Genomic DNA, 21,633 nt, shown 5'->3' with positions numbered 1-21,633 from the left:
CTCCTAATTTAGGGAAGGCTCCCCCTATCTACAAACTAAACTAATCTAATATGGGTGTGACAACAGTCTTTCTTCTTCCTTCAAGAAAAACTATACTCTTTTCTCTTCACATAAAAGTAATAGCAATTGGAAATAAATAACAACAAAAATAGAAATGAGACTTTTTTGTAAGATTTTTGGAACATAAAGGGAAGCAAAGTTTCCATGAAAACACAAAGACCTTCGTCACTTCCCCGAGACAGGAAAACAAAAAGAAAGCTCAAAGTCTTCAACTATCTATTCTCCTATCAACCGTTTTAGATGATTTTCTGCTAACTAAGCACACTATGTAGCAGTTCAAAGTCTAACTACATGATGCACTTCACCTTACATGCACAAGTCTTAAAAATAGAAGCAGCACAAAGTCTACAAGCTATCTTCCCACTTGAGCTTTCCGCCTCAAAGTCTGCAAGACCAAATCTAAAAACCAAACATATAACTCTAAATACAATTAGCAGCTCAAAGTCTGCAAGATTGAATTTAAATCCCTCTTGAACAATAAAACAAAACTCACAATCAACTCCAAAAATGTCGTCACATAACAACTTGAATTGACACAAAGTCTCAACACAGCTTGCCTCTTTTATTAAAAGCAATTTGATTTACATCTAAGCTCAAAGTCTTAGAGTGCACATACAAAGTGGCAGAATTGTGTTGCATTGCCAAAAGATATCAATTACAATAGACCCCCTCAAGTATTTATAAGAGAGGAACCTTGAGAAAAAGGTCAGAGGATCCCAACTAACTTGAGAAATTCTCTCAACCACCATGACTTATTCCAACTACTAACTAAGACTTATTCAAAATTACAATTCCTATTCTAAATTGACTTGTAATCAACTTACTTGTAATTACAAAAGTGCAAGTGATAAACTTGCAATTACAAAATTGTTTTTTTACAAGTAAACTTGTCAAAACAAAATTACAAATACACAATTGAAACTATTCTATGTGTCTGAAGACACGAAACTAATTACATCATCCTCTGTTTTGAAAATCTTCATGCTGCTACAAGATACTTTGTGATCGAGGTAAATGACATCTTGAACTGGAACAAGAACTTGCACCCTTGATAGTCTTTAAGTCTTTAACCAGCGAACTCCAACCTTTCACATGCTTGGGGTAGTATCATTTCTTCAAGAGGGAAAGGGCTGCCTTCCTCTTTTCATGTTATGACCATCTCTGTCTTGAAAGCATTCTATAATTTGCATCCATGAATTGTGGTTGTATCTCTTCTTCTTTTGTAGCTCCATCATGTTGTTTTTCTTTCTTTGTATCATCCTCCAATCTTGGAATCTGCTTGCAAAATAAGGCCCATGCCTTAATCCATTGATTTGGTAGGTCGTGTGTGCAAACAAGACTGACAAGGAAAGGGATAGATTGATACAAAAATGGGGCCAAAGCTCAATTTCAGGTTTTGGAGACTGCATTACATGTGTGGAAAAACAAGAGCATTGACTTGCAAATATGGAGAATAAACATGCAACTTCATATGTGTAATGGGAAAACACAAGTTTGCACTTGTAATTGGACCTTTAAGACTCATTTTCAAGTGTTTTTGAGTGCATTTTGGACCAATTTCAGGTTTTGGAACGCTGACTGCAAGTGAAGACACAACTGCAATCAGGTTTTAAAATTCCAACTGCAAGTAGACTTTAAATGGGAAAAATGAATGAAGGTGAAATGAATGGATGAAATGGGGTTTGACATGAGGGGAAAATGGAAAGAATGATACCAACCGGAAATGGCAACCTTGGAAAATGGGAAAAACTTTTGTTTGCAATCAGATTTGTAAAACCCGGAATATTAATTCTTTTTACCAAAGGGGAAGAACAATGATACCACCACGTTGATATTCCTTGCAGCAAGTAAATCGGTTTTGCATTTAATCCTCTCCACAAAAAACAACTTGGAAAGAGAGATGCATTTGACTTCAAACACTCTTCAATGATTGAAGAATGCAAGACGTGTTGCAAATGCGGCAACAATGGCGGAATATGGGCACCCAAAACGTGGAGCTTACACAGCAAAAAACAGGGCCAAAAATCCCCACATTTATGCATAACGTGTTTGCCAAAACCGTTGAATCCCAAAAGCGTGGCACCAACCATCGATCTCCAGCAGCATAGCAAGAATGTGGGATAGATTCAAGGGAATAATGCCACAAAAATCAGATTTGTGAGAGCAAGAATGCAGATCGGGTTTTCCTCTCCAACTACAAGCAAATGTGCCCTCCAAAGATGCAATCGGATTTTTAAAACCCCTTTACAAGTTTTAGTTTGCATTACTTTTCCTTCACTTGAACAAATTCGGGTTTGAAAGGAAGAAGAGCAACAAGAAATAATAAAACAACTTGTAATAGGGAAATAAAATCCCCATTACAAGTTTAAAAAACAAAAAGGAACATAAAGACTCGTAATAGGGAAATAAATCCCTATTACAACAAAAAACAACACATAAAACTTGTAATAGGGAAAAAAAATCCCTATTACAACTAAAAGGAATAAAAACATAAAAACTTGATATAGAAAAATAAAATTCCCATTACATGTAAACACAAGACATAAAATCACTTTAAAAACTTTAAAAGACTTGAAATAGGGAAATGAAACCCCTATTACAACTTAAAAGCACAAAGTAGGGACTTTTATGAGAAGTTACAAGTTCTCATTAAACTTGTAATTTTAAATTCACTTGCAATTTGTCTAAAAAGTTCCTACAACAGCTTAAAAGACAAAAAGGGAAAAGGGAAAATAAAAAGCAAGTTACATGTTACAAGTTTTAAATAAAGTGCACTTGTAATTGCTAGAAAAAAACCCTACAACGCTAAAACAGAAGAAAACACCTAACCTGCAATAGAAGGAAAATTTCCCACCTGCAATCAGGAAGAAAAAACCCAAAATTGAAGGAAAAACATAGCAAACGAACTCGAAACGCGATGAAATTTGAAACGTGAATCGAGGATGGACTGAAGATCAATCCAATTCAACAAGAAGCAAAAAACTTGCCTCGGGAAGCATGCATTAAGAGTAAAATCTTCAACCTATAGTGACTACTCTGTAACCCGAAATTGCACAAAAAGCTAGGAAAAAGAAGACCAAAACTTGGACAACGATGACAAAGACACCCCCCAATGATTTGACACTAACAAATATGAGTTTTCTACCTCGTAAAACGTGCCTTGGAGACAAAAACAACACATTTTAAGCAAAAATTTATAGGGGTGGTCAACACTAACTACCTAAACCTTTTAACTTCTCAGCTATCCCTTTCAACCACTTTCTTAGCCATCAACAACTGATTGACATCAATTTTGGCCAAAAGACAACTTTTCTGGGCTCAAGGCAAATCAAGTAGTTGAGCAATAACTAACCTGTGTCTCTCTTGTTTTGAATTGCATTAGTGGGGGCCCACAAGTAGTTATTTTACAATAAAGCCCTTCTGTTTTTACAATCAAACTGATTTTTCTAGAATTTCCAGCTGTGTATTTCAGTTTATGCATATTCTTGGGTAGCATTCAATGTGTCTGACATTATCTTCCAGAGACTCAAAACAGCATCACATTGGTCTTGACTCTGCAATACATTCCTCATTGTTCCATGATCATCATTTCGATCTTGTGTGCTACACGTTCACCTTCCAGCTTCATCACGATCACAGCTTCGTCTGTGTGTTGGATCTCTTCATGTCGTCCAACGTGGTTCCATTCATCCTACACAGACAAGCAAATATAGGATCAATCAACCATGCACTCAAAAACGTAAAACACTGAACCTTTTATCCTTTGTTCTTTTGTCATTTGAAACATCATACCCCCTTTTGGCATTTTGTTCAACAATCTCCTCACCTTGAGGAGGCAAAATAATAAAGAGTCTTACAAAGGAGACCCGGACATTTTATATTTTTTACCCTTTTCATTATCTCATTGGCAAGTTTGGGATATTTTCGACTAAATGCAAGACCTCATTTTCAATTTGACGCCTAATGCTTATTTTATGCATCCTTTGCCTAAGTTTGAACTTTATGTCCTTTTACATTTTCATTACACCGTGCCTTGATACCTTCTAATATTTTCATCGGCATTCTTCCTAGGCTACAAAATGATTTCATTAAAATGAGATGCCCAAACCCACATTTTGTTACAACCCATTATTGTTACGCTTGGCCCGATATTGACAAGAGGGAATCAAAAAATATGATTTTCCTTCTAAGAAAAATCCAAACTCACTTTCAATTTTAAGTTTGACTTATGCAACCACCACCCTCGATATTTTTATCAGCGATTTTAACAGGCTAGTGGGAGTGTGAAATAAAAACAATATGCTCTCCCTCTTAATACATTAGAAATTTCAATTATTCGAACTCCCTTTCGGTATTTCAGTCGGCAAAAACAAATGATTTCGAAATGACAGGCAAAATGATCCAAAAACTTAGTGCCCAAACTTACTTATTTGATTGCTCTGAGTGTTTGATCCTCGGTATTTTTATCGGCCATAGAAGGCTCGATAATGAATGGGCAACCTAATATTACAAACTCCCAACGTTAGTCAATATCGCATTTTCCATTTTGCACTTCGACCCATTAACTTCGTGCAAAGTTTGGGGCTTTCATCAGCATTTGTAGGGGCGACGACAAGGAGAAATAACTTTGTGCTCACCTTCCAAAACGCCGAACTCAGCAAGTATCCAACGCGATTGGAAGCTATGGCTCTGAAAAATGTCAAAAACGAACTTTAGCAAGGTATTATTTTTGGGATTCCTTACGCGCTTGGAAGACATGCTTAATGGTTTGATTTTGAAACTATTTTCGACGCCTCAGAGGCACAATATCAAATAAGAAGCGATTTGCCCTAAAAATATCTGAACTTTATCATTTGCTTTGACTTTGCCAGGGTTTAGCGCCTTCATCCCTTCTTATCAGGTTGAGCAAGGCGATTGGAAAGCACAAAAAAGAAAGAATGACTTCAAACATAGCCCCTTCTCTTTCTACGCAAAGCAAGGTACAAACAAACAGGGGTCCCTATTGAAAAAGATGGGGTGTGTGTATTATGCACAACACAACCCACCAAGACAAATTGATTCTATGAGGAACAAAGGCAAGCCAACCTCGAAAAGATCCTTATGCTCCTATACAAACAATATATACTTGCCATATCTCCGTTTAAAAGCTTTGATTTCTAGATAAAAGTAATGTCTTTTGGTCTATGATCACTAATAGGATCTCGAGTAGCCTTTTGTCAAGGGATGCTACTCAGAAACCTTGTATTCCAAAAGATAGCAATAGGTGGGAAATTGTGCAACAAAAGAAGTCAAAAAAATCCCCATTTTCACACCAAAAATCACGAGTTGCAAACTATATATCACATCTAGCTTTTTTCTACATGGGTGCAAAATATAGTTGTATGGTTAAGAACAACAAAAAAAAAAGCAAAATTTCAAAAATTTGCAAGACACAAAAAACAAAAAAAAATCTCATCATTTTGTTGAAAGCCTTACAAATTTTGCAGTTTTTTTAAGGTCACATGGGTTACAAGCCTTGCATTTTTTGAGGTGGGTGTCTAAAATTCATACCTAGGGCACATAAAAGGGCAATTTAATAAAGTTGTGCGAAAGTTTTAACCACTATAAATTTCCTAGGTGATTTTTTTGGCAAATATGGAGCAAATGATCATCACTAGGCACACACAATGAAGCAGATTGTCAAAGGTCAAAAAATTAATGTTTGCCAATCACAACTAGTGCAAAATATTTGGATATTATTTTTATCAATAAATTCCCTTTGGTTTTAGAAACATCATTTGTAAATTCTAGGATGTTCAAATTTCAATTTAGAGGGAGAGGCTTTCAAATTCGAAGTAATTTATTAAAACAAATAGTAGTGTTTCGAAATTTGAGGGTTCTAATCGAAAAGCATTTTAAAAAGGCAAAAAATCACAATATCATATTTAAATATTTTCTAAAAAAGCTTTCTAGGTCAAATTTAGAGGGGTTGTTGGGCTTTTGGAAAGTGTTTTTTTAAGAATAATGACAAATATTTAAAATCTAGTGTTGTCAGAGGCACAAAACTCACTAGGAAAAATTGTAATATCTAGAGTCACAAGATACTCACAACTGATGAGGCATTGGATGTGTGACAAAATTATACAAGGAAAACAAGATTTGTGTGTTAAATATTTGACTGCAACACAAAAGAGGAAGTCATTTCTTACAAAAGATGCATAGCATGCTAACAAGCTTTTGGTTTCATTGATGCAAATATTTGTCAGCCTTAATAGAAATTTCCCATTATCAACAATTCACAGTAATTATTATTGGTGGATGATTTCTCCAAAAAAAAGTGAGTTTAATTTTTTCAGAAGTTTAATTGTTATGGAGTTTTCCTCAAATTCAAAGCAATGGTGCAAACATTTAAAGAGCTTCGGATCAAGATACTGCAGTACAATAATGGGAGGAATTCACCTCCACTCAATTCAAGGAATTTTGTGAAGAAAAGATATTCAATGCTAGTTAACAACACCATACACTCCACAACAAAATGAAGCGGTTGAAAGGCATAACAGGACTGGAATGGTGCATGATGGTCAGCAACAATGTGCCCAACCAATATTGGGAGGAAGTCATAAACACAAGGGTTTCTATCCTAAATAGATGTCTATGCAAAGCCTTGCAAAAAATCACACCTAAGAAGCTTAAACCAATAACAAACTTGAGGAAACATCTTTCAAGCTACTAGTTCAGCTGCATACACATTAGTTCTTGAACAAAAAAGACATAAACTATATTCCAAAAGTATCAAGTATTTCTTTGTTGGTTATAATGAATAATCTAAGACAAAAAGGCTTATTTTTATTTCTACTAACGAATCTATTATTAATCAGGATGTTGATATTAAAGAGACAAACATTCTTCATATGTTCAACAAAAAGTCAACAAAGATCTTGAATCTAGTATTAAGGTACCTTTGAAGGATGAACCCTCCAATTCATTAAGTCAACATTTGGCTAGTTCTTTACCACTCGTCTATCAAAGACACGAGACTGCAAGTGTTCCCACTTATTACGTCCCATTTGTGCCCTAAAAATTTTGATGTTATTTTATGCATTGATACTTGTTGCTTAGTATTATGCAGTGTTGCCAAGAGACGCGTCTCGGAGACAGAGACTTGTCTCTGATTCTTTTTGCGTCCCTGGAGTCTTCATTTCAACCCAAAGACTTTTAGCCTGCATCTCCCACCATCTCCCAGTATCCTGCCGGGAAATTTGGCATCTCCCACACATCTCCTCTAGAAAAATGCAAGGTATTAGGTAGAAAACAAAACAAACAAAAAATTGTTTTGCATTTTCATCTGCCCTTGGAAGCGTTTCTTTAGCCCTAGAATAGTGAAACTCACCCAAACAATTGCAACCAGGTTTGAATATTATGTTTTTTTTAATTTACATTTGTTTTAATTCATTTAAACCCTACAATCATGGCATATGATGAGACCATGTTTTGCATATAGTTCACATGCGAATGCTCACAGCTTTTTGCATATAGTTTTGTTTTTTTACGCACCTGGCTTATTTATTTAAACTCAAATGTAAGTGTAAACAATTTTCAAATGTTGTGTGAACACTTCCACATTTTGCATACATGTCTACCAGTGCAATTGCTATTTTCTATAAATTATTAAATTATATTTAAAAAAATTGTCGTCTCCAAGTACACCCATCTCCTATTTTTGAAAATGTTGTACCGGTACCAATACCAATCTCCGAAGTCTCCAAGCACCCTCGTCTCCTATAACCTTGGTATTATGGAATGGTGATTCGCAAAACATATGTTAATGATTTAGTTTTAATCATTATGGAATATGAAATGATTGCTTCTTTTATCAATAAATGCAATGACAAAGATGTGTCAAGATTTCGGACTAACCACATGAATTTGACCTAGTGTGTGCAAGAAGATCGTCGTCATCTGAGAAGGGAGGGAAAGTATCATCACGAGAGGTAACAAAAGGACTCCATGCCATCTATAACCCTATCTGTAAGTTGAGACTTGTAGGGTTGTGATCACCTTGTTACATACCAATGTTAAGCTAGGTAACCCTACTGGTTAGTATAGGTGATTAGGGTTTTACCATCCTTGTCTTAGATTTGGTAATTATTCCTCTCGGCCAAACTATTTTATCTTAACTCTTTATGTTCTTAATGATTAATGGAAACTTTCATAAAAGTCATTTATTTATTATAATTAAAAATATAAATTTTACAAACACATACATGTGTGTGTGTATCCATGGTTAAAGATACATACATATACATACATATACCGCCTTCACATAGTGGAGAGATAGGAAGATAGCACGGGAATTGGAATCCAATGTAAAAGGGGAAATTCATTGTAATGAACTCAAAATTGCATTGAAACAAAAGGAAATTCACGTAACTGTTTTGGAATTTGCTAAGAAATTTGGAATCCCTATGATATATATACAAGAAGGGAGTCTCTTTTAGAAGGACACGGAATTCTTTGGAAAAGAAATCCTCACTCAAAACTAATAATTTCTTCACCATAGAAACGGAATTTTACAGCAAACCATATCACGGAGGTACTGCATGAACCATAGCTTAGAAGAACATTGAAATAAGTTGTAGCTTACCAAGACGAAGCTAAGACGTGCAGCTCTCAAGGAGAAGGACTTCTGCAATCCATATAGCTTGCAATTCACAGGTCATGTTCTTGTAATCTTGTTATGTATTTATAACTTTCAATGATATGCTTTACAATTAAAAAGAGAATGAGATTCGTTCATACTTGAAGAAGAATTCAATTACACCTCTGCTTAGGCAGAAGCTTAAGTGGAAAGTTGAATTTAAAAAGAAGAAATGTAATTAGCTATTCAGCTTGCATATACTTAAAACATATTTAGCTATTCAGCTTGCACATGTAGACTGTTGAGCGGTGCAATGTATTTAAGTCAATAAAACCCTTATAAGATTGGGAGTGAGGCTATCGCTGCTAAGAAGTGAGTTGCTATCTTTATTTTCTTTTAGCAAGAATCTTTCAGCAAGACAGTGACAACTTATCTGAGTTAAGGGATTTCGGAATTATAGAAACTTGGTAAATCTGAATGACAACCGTGATTACCATGACTCTTGATAAGGTTTAGTCTCTAGATAAGGTTGCGGTACATTAACATGCTGAATAATGAATCTGCTTTACTCTCAAACAAGATCGTCACTCTTAGTGAGCTGGTTGCTAACTCAAGAGTACAAATAAGAACTCGGAATTCTTAAAGCTTAAGGAAGTTGTTCATTTGAGAATTATTCCATGAGAATTAGTGTCACCACGATGAACCTAAACCTGAAGGTCAGCCAATGAGCTTTTAAAAAGTTAATTGCCATTAGCTCATGAAATAGTCTTGATGGCTTGGAATCCTCATTAGATAAGTCTTGCTGAGTAGGGTGAAGAACAATGACTACATGCAATAGCGTGTTGCAACTTTAAATCCTTTGGCCAAGGTGATGCTACTTATTGCAAGCGTTAGTTAGTTCATTAATCCAGATATACAACACAATTAGAGGTCATACTAGTTAAGAGTAGCCTATGGTGTGTGAACGACTAGGGATTGTGTAGGGTTGAACACCAATCTCAGATGGCATGTTTCCAACTTCTTTTATTTCCCTGCGAAGGGTCACGTCTTTCCAATTGAAAATGGCACAGGGGACTAGTAAGTCCATGGTTGGGTGGAAAAGCGCCCTGATGATACTTTCCCTCTCCCAAACAATGAAAATTCTAATTAAAGATCAGAATGTGTATCAAGAAAAACTATACTCTCTAAACCTCTCTTTCTTCCTTATGTTGTATTGTTAAATTGATAAAATTATGCTTATGCATTAGATTACATATTTCCTTAGTGAATGCATGTTACACCACTCTAAGGCTCCAGTTGAGAACTCACCTTTGTAACATTCACCTAAGATACATAAAATACCTAAATGGTACTATTACGCCTTGGAAGGTGTACATGAGGATGAACTTTCTCAATCAGCTATAGCCACTTAATTTGGTTGGAAGGTGTATCAAACGGATGTCAAAAGTGCCTTCTTGAACGACAACTTGGATGAGGAAGTCTACATGGTACAGCCTAAGGTTTTTCAAGTTCTTGGAATAACATCTACTTTGCAAATGAACTAAGTCCTTGTACAAGCTTAACCAAGATCATGAAGCCTGTGATCTAAAAATTGATGATCATCTAAGAGATTTTGGATTCAGGAGGAGTCTTTATGTCAAAAGTGATAGCAATGATATTGGAATTCTTATTGTAAATGTGGATGATCGTGCCATCATAAATAGCACTAACACTAAAGTTCAACAACTAAAATCAGATTTATGTGCAACTTTTAACATGTTTGATCTAAGCCTCCTACATTATTGCTTAGGGTTTGAATTTTGACAATCAAATCATAGAATCTTCATGGTTCAAATCAAATAGAGTCTTCTAGAGCATGTTGCAATGGCAGATTGTAACTCATCTTCTACACCTACATAGGTCGGTTGAAGTTGTCAACGTCCTATGATTCATTCTTGACCAATGAATAACACTACAGACAATTGGTGGTTAGCTTGATATGTCTTACAACCACTAGACTGCATCTTTGTTTTGCTATTAGCTGTCTCCCTCATTTTTGTCAAAACCAAAGCTCTCCCATTAGATAGCTGCAAAGCGAGTTCTGCAATGTACTCTTGACTTTGGCATATTCTACTAGAGGAGAGAAGAATTTGGTTTAATAGGGTATATAAATTTCAATTGGGAAAGATTTGTAGTTACTCAATGGTCCACAACCATGTACATCTTCTCCTTGGTGGGTTCAACAACAATTTCATGGCAAAGTAAGAGTCAACAAACCATGGAGGATATATGTATCAATAATCTAAGGTCCCATCATAATCAAAATGGAAGTGAAGGACCCACGAATGAGACAATAAAGAACAATAAAGAAAGTACATGCATGTCCACAAATTACCAAAATTGGTCAATGTGCTTGCATAGTACAATTTGAAAGAAATATTAGAATATAAATACAAAGAGATTTGTAAAGCATCAAGCATGTGGTTCCAAATTTTAGAACAGTCGCTATTACAAAATTTGGAATATATATCTGTAACAAAATACAGCAAATTAAACATAGATAATTTTTATTTTTTTTTAAAAAGCTATTCCAATATTGTATCTTTAATCTTTCTTAGAAGCTCTTATCGAGTAATTTCAAGAAAAAGAGATACTTCTTAGAAGCTCTAATCGAGTAATTTCAACTAGGTATACATGAGAAAGGAGAATTAAAAATGTGAATTAATATTAAAATGTGTTATCAAAGTTTTAGATTCTCTTGCAGTTATGATAAAGTTTTAGTTTTGCTGCAAATGACTTATTGCAAAGGAGAAAAATATCAAACAGTTTCCTCACATTCAAGAACAACGATGATACATCTATGGCACAATAGTTCTACAAAATAAGGAACGTGTCATTTGGGAAGCAAAAAATCATGATTTTGACATTATAAGGAGCCAAGAAATACATAATTCTACTAGCAAGAATATGTTCCTTCCATAACAATGAAGTAGCATAGACAAGAAAATAATGCTAACCAATTTTTAACAATGATCGCCACTTGGCTAGGAAAAATGTGCAAACATAAAAATGACAAAACAACAAACCTCATGAAATTTGTCAATGTAACCTTCAGGTCTCATGAGACCAAAGAAAACTGTTTCAAAATACTTGGCAAGATGACACAAAGTTTTAGATTATAACATAGATTGATGGTTTTTTATGGCATTATGGAGATTTATATTCGTGAGCAATTTCAGTGCAATTACAATATTAAGAAACATTGAAAATCATTGTTGATTGCTTATAACAGACTTATTATTAGGAGACAAGAAAGACATGAACTTAATCCACTTTCCTTACAACCAAAACCATATTTTCACTTCAAGATTATAATAGAATTAGGCTATTTAAAAGCCTGAATTTTTTACATTCAATTAAGAGAGAGAAAAGTTTAACCAACAGATTAAGATTTGTTCCCATCATGATTGAAGTAATATGTTGAATGTTAAACAAGAAATACAATCATTTCTTCTAATATGTGTTGGAGAAAGTCAAGCTTTAATAGGTGTAGCAGTGGCATCACCCACCTCTCCAAAATAGTAATCAAAGAACAAAAACTACAAAATACCTGCTTCGCTGCTAGCAGTTTCTCACATTGCTCTTTCAACAATGGGAGTTCATCCTGGATCTTCTTAATGCGGTACATTAACCTTAGGGGGTTATTCTGCATTGTAAAAGTTTCAAGTCATAACAACACTGAAAATATATTCCATGTTGAATCCAATATGACACAATCTATGAGGCCATAATAATAAAAAGAATGAAACACCTCTAAGAGAAATAACAGAGTCGTGCACCTTTTTATTACTTTTTAAAACAGATTTAAGAACTTTTCCATAGAGATATGCCAAAAAATGGAAAGCACAAATGATTTTAACAGATACCATAAATATAAAATGTTCTGCTGGAATAGAGAAACATAAGTATTCAAAGAAAATCTGAATCCATGTATAAGAAATGTAGAAAAGCCTCGCACACAATACAGGGATTGAAGAGAGAAATTTATTGCTTCACTTTTTCATTTGAGTGTCATGTTCAGATCAGCAAATGATGAACACGTTGGGGAGATATGAGAACCTCCTCAAACTACTTTTCATAGCCATAAAATATTATTGGCTTTATTAATGACATCTAGAGGGGATGTCTTTTATTTTCTATTTTCTGTTATAGTACTTCTATATCCTTCATTTTACACCATTTTGTACAGATGTTGCAAGTTGTAACTACATAGTTTTTATCCTCAATTTGACTTATATGGCATACAAACTACCTCTCAAAACAAATCTCATCCGTCAATCACCAATACACATCACCTTAACCCCCACCAATCACCATTTGCAACATTTCCCCACTTGGTAGAATGTCATTGGTGCAGCCCAGTCCTTAAACTGTACATCACAACACAGCCTAATGTCAACATTCAAATTTCTTGCCCCAGGGCAGAGTTTTCCAGAATATAGATATTATCCTGTCAGTCCACGTGCTAAGAATCCTGAATAGAGCGACTATGGGCATGTATTTGTAGACATCTTCTAGATCAAGTATTATGATCAAGCACACACAGATATGTATTAACTACTAAAATCATTTTATTCAAAAAGAGTTAAAGGGCATTCTCTACATCGAGATTGCATTAATAAATACTTCTGCAACATCATCATGTGCTTGATTTCACTGTAAAATTATTACGAAAGTTAGTAGTTATATACATTAACAATAAAATTTAATTAACATGCATAACTATTAACCTTTTATTACTTATAATTTACTACTAATATTAATAAACTGTTTAATTATTTAATTCATAAATAAATCTTGGCAATGTGTGAGGATTTGAGGCGAGAAGGCGTTAAGGCTCCCGGTTTGGGTGATTGACTGAGTAGGGCTCAAAGCTCACAGAGCCATGGAGCGGGGGCATGGACCAAAACCAAGGGTGCTGATCTGAAGAAGGGAAAGAGCCGCCCTGTAAATGGCTTTCGGATGGTGAAGACGTTCCTAGGGCTGGCCGTGAACATTATTCCCTGCACTCCTTTAGCAAACATCAATATATTTTGCATGAAGAGCAAGAGGTTTTTGCTCAGTTTGATCCTCTTGGGGTTGACGTTAGTGCTCTACCTGAGGCTGGCCATCTAGTATCCTCTGTTTCTCCATTGAGGACAGTTTCTCCCACCTTGGATCTACAAGTTTTATTGGCATGTAAAAATAGGTCAAACCCTTATCATACCTATAGCTCCTTTTGCTTGGATCAAATCAAAAAATCAAACCCTAATTTGGCTAGGTCTCAATCGCCACTACCACAGGCCATGTATTTGCTAAACTCAAACCCTACTTCTGCTTCAGCCTTTCTTGCGGTTGGAGATGACAATGTGGATTTTTTTGACAAGCCCGTGGACTTTTTTATTTCTGATTCTTGTGTGGATGCAGTGATTACTAATGTGGGGGTCCAATCAATTATTACAATTTTTTAGGAGGCGCCCTTCATTTGAGCAAGTTCTGGAGTGGGTCAGATCTTCCTGGAACAGTTTGGCCCTTCCAGCCATTGAGCCAATGGATTTTGATTTCTTTCTAGTCCACTACAATTTTATTTCAGATCATAATTATGTGGTTTAGAATGGACCTTGGTTTTTCGGTAATAGTCGTATCTTTGTTACTGCTTGGTCTCCTTTCTCTGATCCTTCCTCTACAAAAATCTCAAAGATTCTTATTTGAATCAAGCTCTACAACCCTCCTTCAATCTTAAGGGACCGTGATATTATCAAAAATTTGATCAACTAGGTGGGTGTTATTGTTAAATTGGATTCAGTTGAGACAGTTCCCCTGCACAAGTTCATCAAGGTCTACGCCTTGATAGATATTTCGAAGCCTCTTCCTCACTCTGTTCATATTCATTTCACCTTTGGCACTTGGACCCAATTCCTAAATTTTGAAGGCCTTCCCTTTCGATGCTTTTGATGTAATCAGTTGGGGCATAATATTGGAGTGTGCACCTCCCAAAGAAAGATGGGGTCCAGCAAAATCTGTCTCAAGAAATGGGTTAGGAAATCTGGATCTCTAAATACAAATTTCATCCGGTGCAATAATGGAAAAAAATTTGAAACTTAAAATGATCCCAACCTTGAGTCTGAGCCGCCTATGGATCCCATTCCTGCAATGGATCCAGTCACTGATAACCTAAACGATGATTCTCCTATTGAGGATGATGACTCTGATTCTGAAGGCACCTTTCCATTCGTGGATGATATTCACGATGTGTCTCCAAAGATGTTTGAACTTGATTTTGTCCTTGTTCCTCCTAGGAAATGCTCGATTGCTCAAGCCATGAGCAGCAAAACCAGACCTAACCGCAGCCCTCCTAGGAAGAAAGGGCGTAAATCAAATGCTAAAAAACTTTGTATTGAAGGCAAGGAAGCAGTTGATGAGTGCTCCCAATGGACCATGGAAAATATATGTGAACGTGTAATGTCCCCTTCCTAACAATGAAAGCAATGAAATTCTATGAATTTGTGTGTTGTCTCGTCAATGTTATTATACAAAAATTTGAAATATCTTATATTTTTTATTTTTCCTTTTCTTTTATCTCTTGCTATCCCCTTAAAAATGGTCCTCCAAAAAATCTGCCCCCAAAATTACTTTCCCCTATCCCTTACTGTGCCCATCCCAAAAATTTGGTTGAACATAGATTATATCTAGATCATAGTGCAGGAGATAGATGAGCATCATAGGGTTTAGAGTTCATGCTTTATTACTTTATATTTCGTGAACCCATTATTTCTTACACCACCTAGGGAGTTTGCTCTAGGCCATCCTTCTTCCACCAATCTATCAATCCTTGACTGATTTTATTTCACTCATTATGGATTGTACTGGACTCTTGTCCATGACTAATGTGAATGCTTCTCTAAAGGATTTTAATGTTTGTAGCATGATGTCCTTTTATCAAAAGCAAGGTGTTACATGTTCCATGGACTCTTAATTCCAACGAGTATCCAACTTTCAATATTATGGAACTTGCTATCATCTTTCCATCTATTTTAGATGATTTCAGTAAATTTGCCGATGCAATTGATGATGATTAAACCACTTCTACAACATATGTTAGTGATTTACCTTTGAGCATATCTCCTTCCTATCATGATGCATTTAATGAGGAAAATCGAGGCAAATGATTACATGATAAAAGCTTTTTGTCTGCAACTTCTCAGGATGTTGCTATGCCTCATACCTATGATACCCTTCATGCAGCTCATGGTACCTCTATTTATGTTTATAATGATGATTTATATCATGACGATTAATTTTGTAATCAGCACATTATTAGTAAACCTATGATTGCTGCTTTTAGTGGATATGAGATGCATGTTTTGTGTTAGATGTTTTCTTTCTTTATATAATGCACAATGCACATTAACATGATAATTTCTTAATTTATTAATTTAGAAAAGCTTCAATTGATAAATCATTATAATTGGTTGATGTATTTCATGTTGATATACTTCCTTTTATTACAATCGTGATTTCATACATTTCTTTAGTACTCATCCTCAAGTGCAAGTTGTAGTAACCTAGAAAAACTTACTATTATTGATTAAATGACTGGTAATGTAATTAATAGGGATAGTACAATTTTATAAGTAGTTTTCAACATTATATAAGTTTGTTAGACATTTTCTGATTCTGCACATGCTGAATTTAATACATATTAGGCATGATTTTATATGCAGAAGTTCTAAATTATGATTTTGGTTACAATTAATTAAGATTATTAACCAGGATTAACTTATTTGACTTTGTAGTTTTTCTGTGGTATTAGTCTAACAGTCTTCTCTAGCCATATCTTGTCAGAGAGACCATCATAAGCCTACCAGTTCACTGGACTGTAGCTTCTTTGGAATAGTTGTTGTAAAGCCAACTGCCCTTAACTTTGTATTAGTCACCTTAAGATAGGCATCTATCATGCAATCTTATATGAGAATTGGAAGTGGTAGTGGATTCTTGAGATTTGATCATTGGAAACTCTTATGATGATTAACTCATATGCCTATGAATGGGTTGAAACTTCGTATGTACATATTAAACTGGTAGCAAACAAAGCAAAAAACTAGGAATCTCTAAGGACCAAACTGTAAACCAAATAATAGGATGAGAAAATAGAAGAATGTCATAAACATATATGAATAAGGTTGCTGACTTCTGCACATAGAAGTTAATGCCAGACAGGACAGAGTGATTATGGTTTTAGTCATGTGGACCAGTGGCATTCATGTTGATTTATGTGAAACGTAGTATATGTTGTCTTATATGAACATGGATTGTCTTGCTATGAGGAGAGGAATTGCTTATTGAGATTCCATTATCATTAATCATTAAACCAGTCAGTGTTTTTTGAAACCAATATACATTACTAACTAAATAAGGAGATGGTTCTAATAGTTGAAAATGGGATTCAAATCATATGTTGATATTTTATGAGGACTGAGTTTTCTCCTATTGTGAACAAATGCATTTAGAAGCAGCAATATTGTCAAAGGATATGATGTATTAGGTCTGTCAAAACTTGTCCTAATGGATATTCTGAATATTAGTAAACTTCTATGATGAAATATTTCTGGATTCCACGTTCTGCTTTGAGCATTGACAACAAACAGTAAAAGCAGAATACAGCTTAAGTGGGCCCCACTTAAGGTCCAAATCATGTCCTAGCTATAATCATACATCAGTTTTTCATCTGCAGCAGTGTTGCAAGTCTCCTATTTTGTGCTTCAAACATTGCATGGCTTTTCACAACACCATCTCTGTTTCTGTTCAGCCCTTCCAAAAACTCTGCTATTGCCAGAATTGTTCGTTAGGACAATAGTAAGCCTGTAATAAACGCTAGTTGGAAAATAATGATGAAATTGTTATTAGCGGTTTCCAAATAAAATGCCATGCATGCAGCCAAAACATAATGATAACAGCAAAGGTGCACATGACAAATTGCCACAGTTTGATTAAAATCCCCCCCAAAGGGATCTTGGTGGGTAACAAAAGCCAAAGGTTTTCCAATAGTTACCATCAGCAGCAGAACTTGAAACATTTTTAGCAATGCAAGTGCCTTGGACCATTCCTCTTCCAAACTGGAAGCAAATGAGGAAAAGAGGAATATACAGTGCATGGAAAAGTGTTACGTTGCTGTTCTACAGTTGTGGGGGCTTAGCAAGCCTTCGATGGTCATTTTAGTCTGTCTCGTGGAGGAAGATTGAGGTTGTTTTACATTTTGCATTTTTTTTTGCTCGAGGTAAAACATTTCATGACTGTAGCAATGGTTGTTGCCGATTTATGTTGTTGCCAAATCAATATGCAGGACTAGGGAACTAGTAGTCACCATTAGGATGCTGCTGTACTAGCCATTAGGCATGGAAACATTTGTAATAACTGAAAGTCAGTGGCGTGAAAAGCATTTCAACTCTTTTTGAAGCTTTATTCCCATTTGAGATTTTGTCCAATAATATTTAGAATGTTGCAGATATGCTGTGTATGATTTCACGTATTGTGTCAATGCATTTTATACTTGGTGTTGATTATGATAAGACAAAACATCTCATTTTAGTTGTTCAGCCATTAGGTATCCGTATGATAGTCACTTAACATATGTTTGAATCATTATTTGAAAGCTGATGGCCAAGCATGCGGAATATGCACCCTAATTTACAGATCAAGTGGTATTAGAGCAGATCTTTCCTTGTGCTTACTGTTTTGCTACAAACCTTGTTTAGCTGACCTCCAGTTTCTAGAAGTACAGGGTTTCATGGTTTGTGACAGGGAGGTGAAGGATGGTGCATTTATTGCTCACACTCTGATGGCAACCATTGAGGAAGCAGACCCTCAAAATATTGTGTAATTCATAATAGGCAGTACCAAAAATTGTAGATCGGATAGGTTATTGGTATTAGAATATTGTAATGTTTCTTTAATGGTCATCTTAGTCATCTTAGTCATTTTTAGTTTAATTAGTTAGTTTCTATTTTCAGCTTCAGTTTACCATTGTTTCTTTTAGAAACATCATCTCTTGTAAATTCTTTATATAGAGCTCTCGCTCTATTGTTTAATATTCTCTGGGTAGTTAGAACCTAAGTCACTGCGTTCGAGTTCGAGTTCGAATTCGCCAACATTAAAATTCGGATGAAATTCAGCATGACAAAAAACTTCGAAAAAAAATTCGTCATCAAATTCCTTTTATATAAATTTGATTTTTTAGAAAATATAAATAATATATCTAAAAAATATGAAAATAAACAATATTAAATTTGTTTAATTTAATTTAAACTGTCAAATTTTATATATTAATAATTAAAAATAATATTCTAAAATATTTATATCCATAAAGTTTAATTTTTTAATATTAATTAACATCGCATTGCGTCAAGGCATTGGTCTCTAAACCCTATCCAGTAAGGCATCGTGTCATTTAAATTTTGCTTTAATCTTTTGATAGTTTTTGGAAAATTTGTCAATAAAGTTTTTAATATTAATATTTATAAGAACATTTATATTCAAACGTCATTTTTTGTCAACACAGCAGTCTCCAAACCCTACCCACGGTCAGGCATTGCGTCCGTCTGCAGCCCTGAGTGGCCTTCATCCCTCTCGGCGGCAACTAGAACTGTTAATCCGCCGACGAAAAAAACATCTACCCATCATCCTACGAATTTGTTGGTAAACAGATTTGTCACTGTGAATTCTCCTTCAAAATTGACCCTGTTTGCCCAAAGAGCAGTGACAACCGTTCCAACAGTTGGAGAGATTGCAATCAAATTGCAATCTTCCTTTGCGTTTGAGAGGGGCAGCTCCCTTGTATGATGCGGGGTTTTTGGGATTTTTGTGTACTTTTGACCTGAAAGTACAAAAAGGAAGGAAAACACAAAACTAAAGAAAGTAGATAACAGAAACCCCAATGGCAGACACACGAATACACACTGAGATTCTACAATAGATAACCATTACAAGGGGGTTTAAGCATAAGATGGGTTTAAAATATGCAATGATGATGAAAGAAGCACAACAACTCTCAACATACGAAGAGATTGGCTATACTAGCACAAACAAGTCAAGATACCAAGAAATGACGTGTTTCATCAAGTCAGTTACATAGATTATTAAACTGAAAACCAATAGATTCCACCGATACACAAAAGGATTACTAATTTAACATACGAGAAATTAGTAACAATAAATCATGAATACATTCAATGCATATGAACTCAAAGAATTCTTCATTATTCTTTTGAAAACATACAAGCCCAAAAGCTTTGTGTACAAAAAGTGAAAACCAGAAGTTCTCAAAAAGTTTCTCTACAAAATTCTCCGGAGTTTCCCTTTTGTAACAGTCCCCTTTACAATGAAAAGGCCTTATATTTATAGGCTAGAGAGAATAACTACCTCATAACTACTTGGCCTAACTACTTAGGATAACTACCTTTTTAGGAACAAGTTAGGATTTACCTAACTTTTACATAAATAAAGTCAATTTTCTAACTTTAATCACATGAATGACATAAGTCATTTTTACAAAAGTGTAACTAATAACTTTTGAATTTGAAGAACCAAATCGTTGATCTTGCCAAAGTAGCTTTTCATCTTCAATAGCTTCTTCTCTGACACTTTCAGGACATGCACTCCAATTGCTTCTACATCTGTCCAGCATTCTTTTATTTCATGAACATAACATTTCTTTTCATAATGGGAAGGCTTGTATGATGGCATGATTGATTATTTGCATTCATACATTTTATATTCCATCAATCCTATTTCAAAGAATATTTGCATCCTTGCACAAGGTATTGTCTAAAACTGTCCTCTCAATGTCAATAAATAGATCTTCTGACCAAGCGTGAAAATAACAAATTTCATGCTGATATAGGCATCAATGGCAAGTTGGTTCAAAAGTGGTGTGCATTTGCAACCCGTGCTTCTTCCTCTTCCTCGGCTTTGCTTGCATTATATCTTAATGATCAACTATAGATGCGATTACTCATGTAATTGAAGTATCTGCAACCACCTTCCACTAAATATGACACAAACAAAATGGTTCGAGAGTCCTTCATTAATTCAAAGGCCTTGATAGCTCCACTGCAAAATCCATTTTGCACAAGTCATGTTTCAACATTTTGCATTGCATGCCTGCGGTTGCATTTCCAACTGTAACTTCTGATGAAAATCCCCAATTCTATTATGCTTTGTGGACGTCCATACCATGTAAGGAATTGACAAAGGTTGTGGCATTCGAATTTACACCTGCCATTTTGAAATTGCTTGAAAGTTTCTAAAACCTTCACTGCGAATTTGCACCCATTGCTTCCTCCCTTTTGGCATTTGAAAACAAACGAGAAACTCCCTTTTTTCGGTGATTTGTGCAAGCTGGCCAACTTATATTAGTTGTTGAAGTTGCCGAAGAAGATCTAAAACATGCAATATAACATTTTCTCGTATCGGTAAGTTGTGATTCTTTCACAAAACACCGATCTATTTCACTTCAAAGTCCTTTGCATCTTCACTCCATCAGATTTTCATTTTCCTATGAAAAAGTTTAAGAATGCTCCAAAACGAAGCATTTGTAACCTTTTTATGTAACTCATAAAGCGAGCCCACACAAGGTTAGAAAGGAAGGTTAGAGATGCTCCATTTTGGAGCAATCCTAACCTTTACTTTTCGAGGTTAGAAATTTGGGTTAGGAATGCTTGAAAACGGAGCATTTCTAACCTAAATCTCTCAAAGGTTATGATTTGGACTTGTAGGAGCCGTTGACCATGAAGTGGGAAAAAGGGAAATGAAAATAATGGTATTTTTAAATAACTTTTCCGCCGAAATGATAACAATGGGAAATATATAGAAACCAATTTAAAATATTAAATTATTTTTGAAAAATAATTTAAATATTTCCCATTAAAATTTAATACCCA

At 35.0% G+C, this 21,633-nt stretch overlaps 1 protein-coding gene across 1 annotated transcript in view; it reads right to left on the bottom strand.

The window, feature by feature from the left end:
- LOC131028010 (uncharacterized) overlaps positions 1–21,633 on the bottom strand; it is a 114,803-nt gene that overhangs the window by 75,282 nt on the left and 17,888 nt on the right. The window contains exon 3 of the mRNA XM_057958123.1: positions 12,267–12,362. Coding sequence (XP_057814106.1) covers positions 12,267–12,362 — 96 coding nt within the window. The remainder of the gene's footprint in view (positions 1–12,266; positions 12,363–21,633) is intronic.

This window comes from Cryptomeria japonica, chromosome 5 (assembly GCF_030272615.1).
Source record: "Cryptomeria japonica chromosome 5, Sugi_1.0, whole genome shotgun sequence".
NCBI classification, from domain to species: domain Eukaryota; kingdom Viridiplantae; phylum Streptophyta; class Pinopsida; order Cupressales; family Cupressaceae; genus Cryptomeria; species Cryptomeria japonica.
The sequence above is the reverse complement of the archived record's forward strand: the minus strand, read 5'-3'. Positions and strand labels throughout refer to the sequence as shown.